Source organism: Piliocolobus tephrosceles, chromosome 19, assembly GCF_002776525.5.
Source record: "Piliocolobus tephrosceles isolate RC106 chromosome 19, ASM277652v3, whole genome shotgun sequence".
NCBI lineage: Eukaryota > Metazoa > Chordata > Mammalia > Primates > Cercopithecidae > Piliocolobus > Piliocolobus tephrosceles.
Genome location: NC_045452.1, coordinates 32,136,051 through 32,147,107, shown reverse-complemented (window position 1 = coordinate 32,147,107; position 11,057 = coordinate 32,136,051). Strand labels below are relative to the sequence as shown.

At 63.7% G+C, this 11,057-nt stretch overlaps 1 protein-coding gene across 2 annotated transcripts; it reads right to left on the bottom strand.

The window, feature by feature from the left end:
• Positions 1-1,745: 1,745 nt before the first annotated feature.
• On the bottom strand, positions 1,746-10,986 carry PANX2 (pannexin 2). 2 transcript variants are annotated; one of them, XM_023222295.2, is made up of 4 exons: positions 10,690-10,915; positions 6,566-6,616; positions 3,595-5,058; positions 1,746-3,067 (listed from the first exon to the last, which is right to left on the bottom strand). In XM_023222295.2, the coding sequence occupies exons 3-4, from the start codon at positions 4,880-4,882 to the stop codon at positions 2,724-2,726; spliced, it is 1,632 nt and encodes a 543-aa protein (XP_023078063.1). In that variant the 5' UTR covers positions 4,883-5,058; positions 6,566-6,616; positions 10,690-10,915; the 3' UTR covers positions 1,746-2,723. The 2 variants fall into 2 exon arrangements, with proteins under 2 accessions (XP_023078063.1, XP_023078062.1); XM_023222294.3 differs by lacking the exon at positions 6,566-6,616 and having other exon boundaries at positions 10,690-10,986.
• Positions 10,987-11,057: the final 71 nt, after the last annotated feature.

Here is an 11,057-nt window from a genome sequence, read left to right as displayed (position 1 = left end):
GCAGGCTGGGGAGGTGTCCCGAGTTAGGTGAGCATGAAGAACTGCGTTTCTTTTTTTTTTTTTTGAGACAGAATCTCGCTCTGTCACCCATGCTGCTGGAGTGCAGCAGCATGATCTTGGCTCACTGCAACCTCCACCTTCTGGGTTCCAGCGATTCTTCTGCCTCAGCCTCCTGAGTAGCTGAGATTACAGGTGCGCACCACTACGCCCAGCTAATTTTTGTATTTTTAGTAGAGACGGGGTGTCACCATGTTGGCCAGACTGGTCTCAAACTCCTGACCTGACGATCTGCCCACCTCAGCCTCCCAAAGTGCTGGGATTACAGGTGTGAGCCACCGCGCCCGGCCAAACTGTGCCTTTTATTTTCTGCTTTGTTGCTTTGACCTCTGGGGCCTTGCTGGCCCTGGTGAGACTGCCTCTCCTAGGGCCCACCGATTTGTCAGCAACTTCCTGTGCAAGCTCCCAGGTTCAGGGCCCACACCCCCTCCAGGCCTCCTCCGCGGGCTCTCACACACTAGGCCCTATCCCCTGCCCTTATCGCCCTGGGCTACATACCCGGCAGCGAGGGATAGCCCCTGCCCAGCACCCACCAGGGTGTCCACTCTGGAGTCCCGAGCCTGCAGCCCCACGCTTCCCTCATTGCCTGTGTCTGTGACAATCCGGTGCCCTCCTGCGTGGCCCTGGGTGGCACGGGGTATCTGAGTAAATTTTTTATTTTTTTTTAGGGACAGGGTCTCGTGGAGTCACCCAGGCTGGAGTGCAATCGCGCAATCATGGCTCACTGCAGCCTCAAATCCTGTCCTCAAGTGATCCTCCCACCTCAGCCTCCCATGACAGGCATATGCCCTGGTGCCTGGCCCAGCTCTTTTAACGGCAAGAGGCCTCACCAGCCCAGAAGAGTATAAAAACCTCCGTGTTAATGTGGAGGGCGAGACACACCCCCCAGCTTGTGTCCCCGTGTGTCTCACACTAGGCCCTGGCTGTGGGGGCCACACCCTGGAGAGACCCTTCCTCCTTACTCCTGGGAACCCGGGGAGCCCTGCCCTGCCCACTCAGGGCTGCTCCAGGACGGGCCTGGCGATAGGGCTTCCAGGAAACCCAGGCCAGGTAGGAGGTGAGACCGTTCTGATCTCAGCCGAGCCAACCCTTGCAGTTAGTGGCCTACACCACCAACCCCACTCCAGCCCCCATGGGGTTCTGGCCTAGCTGCCCAGCCACCTGTCTTCAAGGAGCCTCTGTTCAGACTCTCAGGGTCACCTGCCGGGGTCTACAGGGCACGTGGCTCCATGGTGCACCCACGGGAGCAGCCTTGTTCCATGGAGTCCTGGGCCCAGCAAAGGCGCCTGCACAGGACCTCCGTGTTGTTTGGAGCATCCCAGACCACACTGAGGGCACCTCCTCCAGGAAGCCTTCCTGGATCCTGCCAGTTCTCTGTTCTCCCAGAGGGTGCCTCACACTCCCCCTCCTCGCTCCCCTGCAGGAACAGGAAGACTAAGGGGATCATGAATTCGTCTCCCAAGCCTGTGTGCCCAAGGGCTTCAGGCCACAGCTGAATCGCCTCCGTGCCCACAGCCTGAGTCCAGGGCATGTCCTGCTCCAAGTGTGACACCTGCTGTGGGTGCAGAGGGGCCCCTCATCACACGTTTGAAGGCGACCCCTGCCCCACGTCCCCCAGCACCCCCACGAGAGGCGCCGAGTCAGGGGACGGGTGTGGAGGGAGGCGAAGTCCCCGACCGAGCACAGGCGGTTATCAGAATAATATTTATTGATATGCTCGGTGCTACCTTGTTAATTCTGCATCACATGGCCTCCACAGCTGAGGTATTCGGGGTGGGACCAGCCGGGTGCCAGCCGGGGCTCCCACAGGAAGCCGTGTGGCCTCAGCCGCGGCAGGGGGCCCGGGTGGGGGACGTGGTTATTGCGTTGGGCTGCTTCCCTCCTCATACATGGGCCACGCCGTGCACTCGCTCACTCACCTGCCTGCTCACACACAATACCACCCAAGCTGGCACCACACTGTGCACATGCACACACGTGCACACTCATACATACACACCCGCTTGCTCATGCCCACCTCTGCTCATGCCCGTTCACACACACACACCATCCTGCTTTAAACCCATCCTAAGTCTCCTGATGATAAATATGCTTGTTCGGTACAGCAGTCTTAGTAAAATAAAATGTATGTCAGGCGACAAGGAGAAAGTGCATGTTGATCTTTGACCCGAGGGTGGACCTCGGTCCCTCCCACCCGAGGGCATCAGGTCCCTGCAGGGGGTGACCCCTGAGCACGTGACCCCATGGGCGTGGCCACCCCACTGGTGGGACCAGCTCCACCTTCCTCTTCCCTGGCTCTGGGCGGGGGGAGCTGGGCTGTCCCGCCACAGCCCGGGGCCAGGATGAAACGGACTACAAAAATAAACTCTTCATCTCGAGGTCCCCACCCACGGCTGGGTGCCTGATGCAGGAGCATGGGAGGCCAGCTTCAGCCTTCCTGGCCACCGGCTCCACGGGGCCACCTTTTCCCGCCCCAGCCAGTGCCTGGTGATGCCCTCGGGGCGGGTTCCCCTGTCCAGTGGGTGGGGTGGGGGCCCCAGGCATGTGGACGGAGGTTGGGGATGTGGGCAGTGCGGGCGAAGCAGAGGCCACGTCCATGCAGGGCTGGCATCCGCCGGGAGGCCTCTGACACGGAGGGGCTCTGACGGCCTGGGCGGTGCCATCCCTCAAAACTCCACAGTGCTCACGACCGTTCTGGGCTCGTCGAAGGTGGCGATGAGGATCTGCTGCGGGGCAGGGATGGCGATGAGGTCCCCCACGTCCTGCGGCAGGCGGGGGCCCCCTTCCTCCTCCTCCCGGGCCTCGTACAGCGTGTTGATGTGTAGCAGCGGATGCGTGGCGTTTCGGCTCAGGATGGTGAGGGGCTCCGCCTTGCCCAGGCTGGCTGGTGTCAGAGGGGCCACAGCAGGCGCTGCGGGAGGTGAGCGGACGTGGAACGGGCCCCCGGAGGGAAGCCCTGGCCGGGCTGGCTCTGCGGGGTACGGGATTTCCTTCTCGGGGAGCGGAGCATCTGCAAACAGCCAAGAGCACAGGTATCTCACACCAGCCGCCACTGCGCCCCTCTCAGCGCCCACCCAGTGCAGGCTGGCGGGGCAGCAGAGCTCACGGCTCTGAAGGGCCCTGGAGGTGCTGGGCCTGGACGCCCCTGCACACAGCAGCTGGCCTGGGCACGACCCCCGCCCCGCTGTCCCGGAGCCTCAGTGCCGTCGGTGGAATCTCCTCACCCAAGGAACTTGGCTCCACCACGCACGCGGAGCTCCAGGAAGCTGACCAGGAGCACGTCCCTCCCAGCCTGCCTCCTCCCCACCTGCCTCGGGGGGGGCTCCAGGGCCCTGCCTGGCCTGAGGCTCACCTTGACAGAGTCCGTTTGATGCAGACGGTGCAAACCTTGGCCTCCTCCCTTCCCCCTTTGAGGGGGCCTCAAACCAGGCCCCCTCCCTTCCCTAGCGCCCTGGGCGGGCTCCCGTGGGCCGCTGTGGCTGTGGGCGCCTCTCCCATCCCCAGTCCTCCGTCCCCAGTCCGCGGCCCGGCCCCTACCTTTGGTGGGCGCCGGGGCCAGGCCCAGCCCACAGTCCTCCGCCTGGGACAGGAAGCCCCCCTCCTGGCTCCGGGAGGCAGGCAGGGCGGCGGGCACCGCCTCGGGCTTGGCCTTCTTGGTGCCGAGGATGTAGGGGTGCACGTCCAGGGAGAAGTGTCGCGCGTGCTTCTTGTCGGGGGCGGGCGGCGGGGCGGGCGTGGGGGCAGCGCCTGGGCCTGGGTCGCCTCCTCCGCCCTTGTAGTGGTGGGCGGAGCGCTCCAGCAGCGGCGCTATCAGCGTGTCCGTGGCCGTCTTCCTGCGCGCGGGCTTCGGTTTCTCCGCCTTGCTGTTCTCCACGCGCATGATGGCCAGCGGCTCCTTGAAGGGCTGCGGCAGCGGGTTGCTGGTGGGGATCCACTTCATCTTCTTGCGCGGCCGCTTGACCACGGGCGGCTCGGCGGCGCCGTCGGGCTCGGCGGGGTTGGCGCTGGGGTCCACGGTCTGCACCCCCGAGTCGCGCACCGTGGGGGTGGCGTCGTGGTTGGACTGCGCCAGCGCCGCCAGCAGCTGCCGGACCACGTTGTCGTACATGAGGTCACTCTCGTTGGTGATGAAGTCCAGGCGGTTGAGCGACTTGATGTGGTCGCGGTTCTCGTTGCAGAACATGGCCAGGATGTTGATGTCGCAGAACTGCGAGCGGCGCCACTGCCGGCGCGTCTTGATGCCCACTTTGTGCAGCTTGTCGAAGATGAAGTTGCTCTTGCGGAAGATGAAGAGGTGGATGAGGTTGACGAGGATGATGAGGTTCATGACGCACAGCAGCACGATGTCCACGCCCGCGATGATGCGCTGCAGCTGCACGGACGGGAGCTTGCAGCTCACGCGCACCGCGGGCCCCGCACCTGCCGCCCCGTCCGGGGACGCGCCCAGCGCGCAGGTGAACTCGTTCTGCTTCTGCGTGGCGTAGTAGGTGCACAGGTAGGAGATGGGCACGGCGCTCAGCAGCAGGATCAGCACGTGCCGCGCCAGGTACAGCTTGGCCAGGAAGTTGCTGCGGCCGCGGCGCTCCAGGTACTTCTCGAACAGGTTCTGCTCCGGGCTCTTCTCCTTCTCCGCGTTCTCGATGATCTCGCGCTTTTCGCGCTCCGTGATGCCCGGGCCCTTGGACTGGATCTGCTTCTCGATCTTGGGCGCGCGGCCCTCGGCCGCCCGGTGGTAGCAGTTGTCGATCTCCTGCAGCAGGAAGTTGAGCTCGGAGGTGAGGCGCGTGGAGGCCAGGAACTCCCAGCCCAGCGCGGGCACATACATGATGGCGGCGAAGGCCAGCAGCGCGTAGGGCAGGAACTTGTGCTCAAACAGCGACGGCCACAGGCTGGCGTCCACGCCGGGCAGCGCGTCCCGCAGCTCCGTCCAGCAGTAGCCGCGGGCGTACAGCGCCTGGTCGCGCGTGAAGTTGTGCGGGGTGTAACAGTAAATGGGTTCCTCTGGGGGCAAAGAGGAGACACGGGCTGGGGCGGGGAAGCGGCTCGGGCTGGGCTGAAGAAACTGGGCTGGACCTGACCACGTCCCTGCCAAACCCCTCCCAGGAGCCTCTCCAGCCTCCTCCCACACAGCGCCTGTGGTTCCCCAAATGAACCCCACCCCCCTCCCCCACCACGGTGGTGTGGGGGTCTCGCCCTAAATACCCCCACGAGGTCAGCTGGGAGGCACCTGCAGGTTGAAGCCATGACCGCCTGTGAAACCACCCGAGCCATGCACCTCTCCAAATGTCACAAAGACTGTGTGCACAAGGCGAAACCAAATCCCAGAGAGGACCAAGGCAGGTGGGGACTCCCAGCCAGGGTCCCTCTTCTGTCCACACAGCCGGACCCAAACCAGGTCCCAGCCATGGGCCATGTACAGCCCAGTGCTCCCCTGGGAGGAAGGCGGATGGCTCAGGTGCTGCGAGCTGGCAGGGTGGTTTCTACAGCACTGGGAAACCAGTATGGGCTCTGCCCACCCTTGTGCGTGAGGGGCGCCTCCCTAAGACCCACTGTTCTGGGGACTGGCCAGCCTGGGGACCCCGGACACCAGGTGGGGCTGGTTGGGGATGTCACCTGCTGGACTGCGGTATCTCCTGCTAAAATTGAAAAGAGGGAGTCCCTCGAACTGCAGGCAAATGGTCATTACTGAACTCTGTGTTTTCCCTCAAGAGCGTATCTCTGCCTGCAGGTGACAATGGCACAAACGGCAGTAAAAGCATTCAGGACACTCGCACTTTGGCTCAGTGTGGGGTCTGAGCGCCTGGGATCTTGCTAATGTTTCCCAGGAAGGCTCAAAGCCTGGGGGCCTCCAGCCACTGTGCCGTCTGTCCAGGCTGAGCCCTTCACACAGCACATGCGCCAGGGCCCACGCCAGTCTTGGCCTTGTCTCCCAGCCCCAAAGAGCAGCCCCAGGGCAGGACCCACATCAGCACAATCCCCTCCCCACAGGCCAGAAGCAACAGGGACAGGCCTGTCCGTCTGTGCCGAGGCCTGAATGAGGGTCGGAAAGCCAGGCAGATTAGAGACTCCGCCCACTCTGAGAAGAGCCGCATTCACTGCTGACACCCCACAGGGGCCCGGGGGCTGGGCACGACGGCTGGTTACACAGCTGGGCACCTCCAGCCCTGAACCCGGCTCAGCAACGAGCCCCTAGGACCCCACATGGAGCTCCTGGCTGCCATTGTATCACCACCGAGGCACATCCACCAGTCTGGACAGTCTGCTCAGGGAGGGATCGAGGACAACCCCTAAGGCAGGGCTCCCACGAGTCATCAGATCCCCCTGAGGGTCCTGGGGACTCCGGAGGGTTTGGGAGGGAACCTGGGAAGAGGCAGGAAAGGCTGGGACCTGCGGCCCGAGTCCTCGGTGGGGACATTGAGCTGGAGATGAGCTGGGCTCAGAGAAGAGCAAGCCGGACAAGGCAAAGGAATCCACTCTCTTGGTTGAGAAAATGGCACATTTTATTTACTTATGTTTTGTTCTCACAGCCAATCCCAGGAGCCAGAGAAGAGCGTCCACCCTGGGGAAGAGAACAGGGACAGGTTTGTGTCCCGTCCTGAGCTGGGCCCATCCCTGGCAGCCACCCTTGCTGGGCATGTGTGGCCAACATGGGTGGGGAGAGGCCCCAGAACCCCTGGCCCAGACTCCAGTGGGGCCGCAGGGAGACTGGAAGGAGGGCTCCTTGTCTCTGAGGCAGGGGACGGCCTGGCCTCCTCCAGGGTGAATGAAAGCAGGGGCTCCACACTGCGCCACGTGCCTGGCGCGCTGCCCCCACCGTGTGGAGCCTCACTTGGACCCGAACTCCTCACTCCTGTTACTGTCTCCCTGCCGGACGGCGGCAGCAAGAGGGAGCCAAGTCCTGCTTGCCGCTCTGACCTGAGTTTCCTCATCTGCTCAACCACGGATACTGCCCTGACTCACTGCAGGGGAGCGGCCCAGCCCTTTGGGGGCCCCAAGGCATGTCCAGCAAGGCCCTCCCTCCTCCCTGGACCTGCCGCACCTGCAGGGCGCAGGGTGCTCCTGGCAGCCTTCGCAGGTCCTGATGGACTCAAAGCTGTGCCGGCAGCTGGGCCTCTCCCGGTGGATGCTGCTGCAGCTTCCAGCAGGGGCTGCCAGGGTCGGGGGTGCTGGCCCGAGTGGGGTGGAGCAGCAGAGAGGGGCTACTGAGCCCAGATTCATGGGCCCATCCCACACACAGCAACTGCCACGGGTCCTTTGCCCGAGGCCCTGCTCTGGGACTTCCCAGGGACAGTGGGACCCTGCCTTGGCCAATGCAGGTGTCCAAATGAGAGGCAGGAAGGCCTGGCCCATCCGACAGGGCAGACAGAGCCGCCGCCAGGGGCCCCTTTATCAGGAGACACTGCTGTGTGGACCCCGGTCGTGCCAACTATGCCCCAAGAGAGAACACTGGCTTCCCAGCCAAGAAGCCTGAGCACACCAACTCCTCAGAGCCCCCGTGACAATGTCAGAGTTGGCAGCCAGGGGCCTGGTGCTGCCTGGAGCATCTCTGAATGGGTGTCTGAACGCACCCCAACACGGCCCACATTCCCATATTTGGAATGCTGTCCACAGGGCCCCAGGCCAAAGCCCAGCCCCCCGGCCCTCCCCCAGTTGTGCCCTTCCTCGGTTCTGCCATCCCGAAGCTTGTCTCCAGCCCACCCCTGCGGTCTGGGCTGCACATGGCCCCAAGGTGACCCCCAAGGGTGAAGCTGGGTCCCTCCCGACAGCCCCTCCCACCTGGGGAGTGGGAGCACCTCTCCAGGACCCCCTGGCTCTGCACAGGCTCCTCCTGCCTGCTGGCCAAACCCTGTCCAGTCATCCCAGACCACTGCCTCATCCTCAAAGCCCTCGGCCCAGGCCAGGCCCTGGCCCTTCCCCGATTCCCCTGGCCTCACAGACCTCCACACAGGGTCTGCAGTGAGCAGATTCATGGCCCCCAAAGATGTCACATCCCAACCCTGGAGCCTGTGGCGGTGTCACGCTTCCCAGTTCACGAGGACTTTGCAGACGTGCCTAGGTTGGGGGTCTTGGTGGGCGGCAACTGCAGGTTTCCTCTAAGAGGGTCAGAGTCAGGGAGGAGATGTGAGGACAGAAGAGGGGGTGGGAGAGAGGACGCCACACGGCCGGCTCTCAGGACGCAGGAAGGGCTGCAAGGCCAGGAATGTGGAGGCCTCTGGAGGCCGGAGAAGGTGGAAAGTGGATTCCCCCTGGAGCCAGCCCTGCTGACACGGTCGTTTTAGCCCCATGAGACTCGCATCTGGTTTCTGACCTGTAGGTTCGTTCTAGCAGCCATAGGAAGCTAATCCTGGCGGTGGCTGCGCACCTGCTACATTTTCCAGTCTCCGCAGGCTGAGGGGGACCAATAGCCTTCCCCGGCCCACCGTGGAGACCCTGGGACTTGGCCCTCAACTTTCGAGGGTACCTTATCCCGAGACAGCAGCTGGCCACACGGGCCCTCAGGCCCAACCCTGCCCTGCGGCATCAAGGGCTGCGGGGCTGTGCTCAGCCCACCAAGGATGCTGAGGCCAAAAAGAGGAACCAGCCCATAGGCTCCTGGGAGGGTGCTCGGGGGCAGAGCACTCGCTTCCTTTCTGTTTTAAAGAAGAAAGTTGGGCTGGGTGTAGTAGTTCACGCCTGTAATGACAGCACTTTGGGAGGCCGAGGTGGGCGGATCACCTGAGGTCAGGAGTTCGAGACCAGCCTGGCCAACATGGCAAAACCCTGTCTCTACTAAAAATACAAAAATGAGGCGGGTGTGGTGGCGGCGCCTGCAATCCCAGCTACTTGGGAGGCTGAGGCAGGAGAATCGCTTGAACCCGGGAGGCGAAGCTTGCAGTGAGCCGACATCGCACCATTGCACTCCAGCCTGGGTGATAGAGCAAGACTTTGTCTCAAAAAAGGCACAGTGGCTCACGCCTGTAGTCCCAGCACTTTGGGAAGCTGAGGTGGGAGGATCACTTGAGCCCAAGAGTTCGAGACCAGTCTGGGGAACATGGCACAAAAATTAGCTGGGTGTGGTGTTGAATGCCTGTGGTCCCAGGCTGGGGGCTGAGGCAGGAGGATCACCTGAGCCCGAGAGGTGGAGGTTGCAGATGGAACCACAGCACTCCAGCCTGGGCGACATACCAAGATGCTGTCTCAAAAAAAAAAAAAAAAAAAGAAAAGAAAAAGTAAATTTGGACACAGACAGGAAGGGGAGAGACAGAGGCAGAGACTGGGTGAGGTGGCCACGAGCCAAGGTGCGCAGGTCAGCACAAGGCTGGAAGGTCCCTTCCCTAGAGCTTTGGAGGGAGCAGGGCCCTGCCGACACCTTGAGTTTGGACTTCTGGCCTCCGGAACCATGAGAGATAAATGTCTGCTATTTGAAACTGCCTAGTTTGTGGTACTTTATTGCCACAAACACAGAGAACACACATGGTGCCTGGACATGCTGGGCCTGCCCCAAGGCCCCACCGCACACCTGGGCTCCTCAGCGAGTGTGCTGTGCGCCCCCCCAGGGGTCCTCTAATCCCCGGTGTCTGGGCTCCAGTGTCCAAGAGGAGACCAGCAGAGCCCGCCTCCGCCCCTGGGTGGGATGAGACAGCCTGGCCAATGTCCACCCTCAGGCCTGGTGACTCCTTAAGGAGTCACCTGGGAGATTCGGGAAGCACCAGTGCTAAGGCAGGGTCTGCCAAGGTTTGGAGGCTGCAGAAGAGAGAGCCCCAGGGCCCCAACACCACTCCCTGCTGCAGACTGGCCCCTCTGGGCCACACAGGCCAGGAGACCCTGATCCCCCTTGCTTTGGCCCAGACCCCAGGGGAGGAAGTTCTCGGCTCCACCTGTCTCGCCCCACTGCTTGGGGAGGGCAGAGGCACCAGAACCCCACCCCGCAGAGGCTCACAGGCAGGCTGGCTGCTCTGTCCATCTTCCTGCCTCGCCTGGGTGGCTTCAGGTGCCCTCACTGGTCCTGATCTAACCTGCCCTGGTCCAGCTCCCATATCCCTGCGGGAGCTCCAGGCTCCCTGCTCTGACACGTGGCCCTGCCCTATGCTAGCTTCCCTGCTTCAGACCTTCAGAGGCCACCAGTGCTCCAGCATAGGCCTCCGGCCGCGGGAGGGCTGGAAGGCCTGGGCCTCTCAGAGACTCTCTCTGCCCTCCTTCCACCCAAGTCCAGCCTGGGGACCCTGCCCGGCAGCTCCTCCAGCCCCTGTCATCAGCTCTCTGCTCTCAACACCGGTCCCGGCCTTTCCTGGTCTCCACCTGGCCACCCCGCACCCCCTCAGACGCTGCTTGTGACATTCTCCAAACCAGACCCCATGTCTCATGACATTTGGGACCCCTGGGTCCGGACAGGCCTAGTCCCACCCGCAGCTCATGGGCGGACGAATGGAAGGAAGAACAACAATAAAATAGAGACGAGGGGTCTGGGCGACCAGCGACCAGCCACACCTGCGAGGATGGGGGCGGCTGTGGAAGGTGCCTGGGACGCCCTGGACGCAGCCAGGTCACGGTGGGCGCGGCTGGACGGAGCCGCCGGGACGCGGGAAGCGCCAGCGCCCGGACACCTGCGGACGGCCCCCTGCCCGCGCCCCGCGCCCCGGCCGCCGGCCTCACCTGCGAAGTTCTTGGTGAAGACCAGGGTGACCAGCAGGATGGGCACCAGCACGGTGCCGATGGTGACCACGCGGTCGAACGGCAGCTCCAGCTTCAGCTGCAGAAGCAGCGCGGCCAGCGCGCCCGCCTTGTCGTCCTGCGCGCCCGGCAGGATCAGCTCCCGCAGCTTCTCTCCCGCCAGCAGCGCGGTCGCCATGTCCGCCGACTGCTCCAGGAGGTGGTGCATGGGGGGCGGGGGGCGCGGCCCGGCAGGGGGGCGCGGGCGGAGCGGGGGGCGGGGCCCGGCGAGGGGGGCGCGGGCGGGAGGGGACGCGCAGCGCGGCGGCGGGGATCGGGGAGCGTGAGGGCGCGGGACGGGGACGGGGATG

What these genes read in the sequence shown, in the direction of transcription:
- PANX2 (XM_023222294.3), bottom strand. Translation starts at nt 10,915, where the DNA reads ATGCACCACCTCCTGGAGCAGTCGGCGGACATGGCGACCGCGCTGCTG. An exon ending in CTTCACCAAGAACTTCGCAG is followed by an intron (nt 5,059 to 10,689) that starts GTGAGGCCGGCG and finishes CTTTGCCCCCAG; the next exon opens with AGGAACCCATTTACTGTTAC. An exon ending in GGCCCCGGCGCCCACCAAAG is followed by an intron (nt 3,068 to 3,594) that starts GTAGGGGCCGGG and finishes GGCTGTTTGCAG; the next exon opens with ATGCTCCGCTCCCCGAGAAG.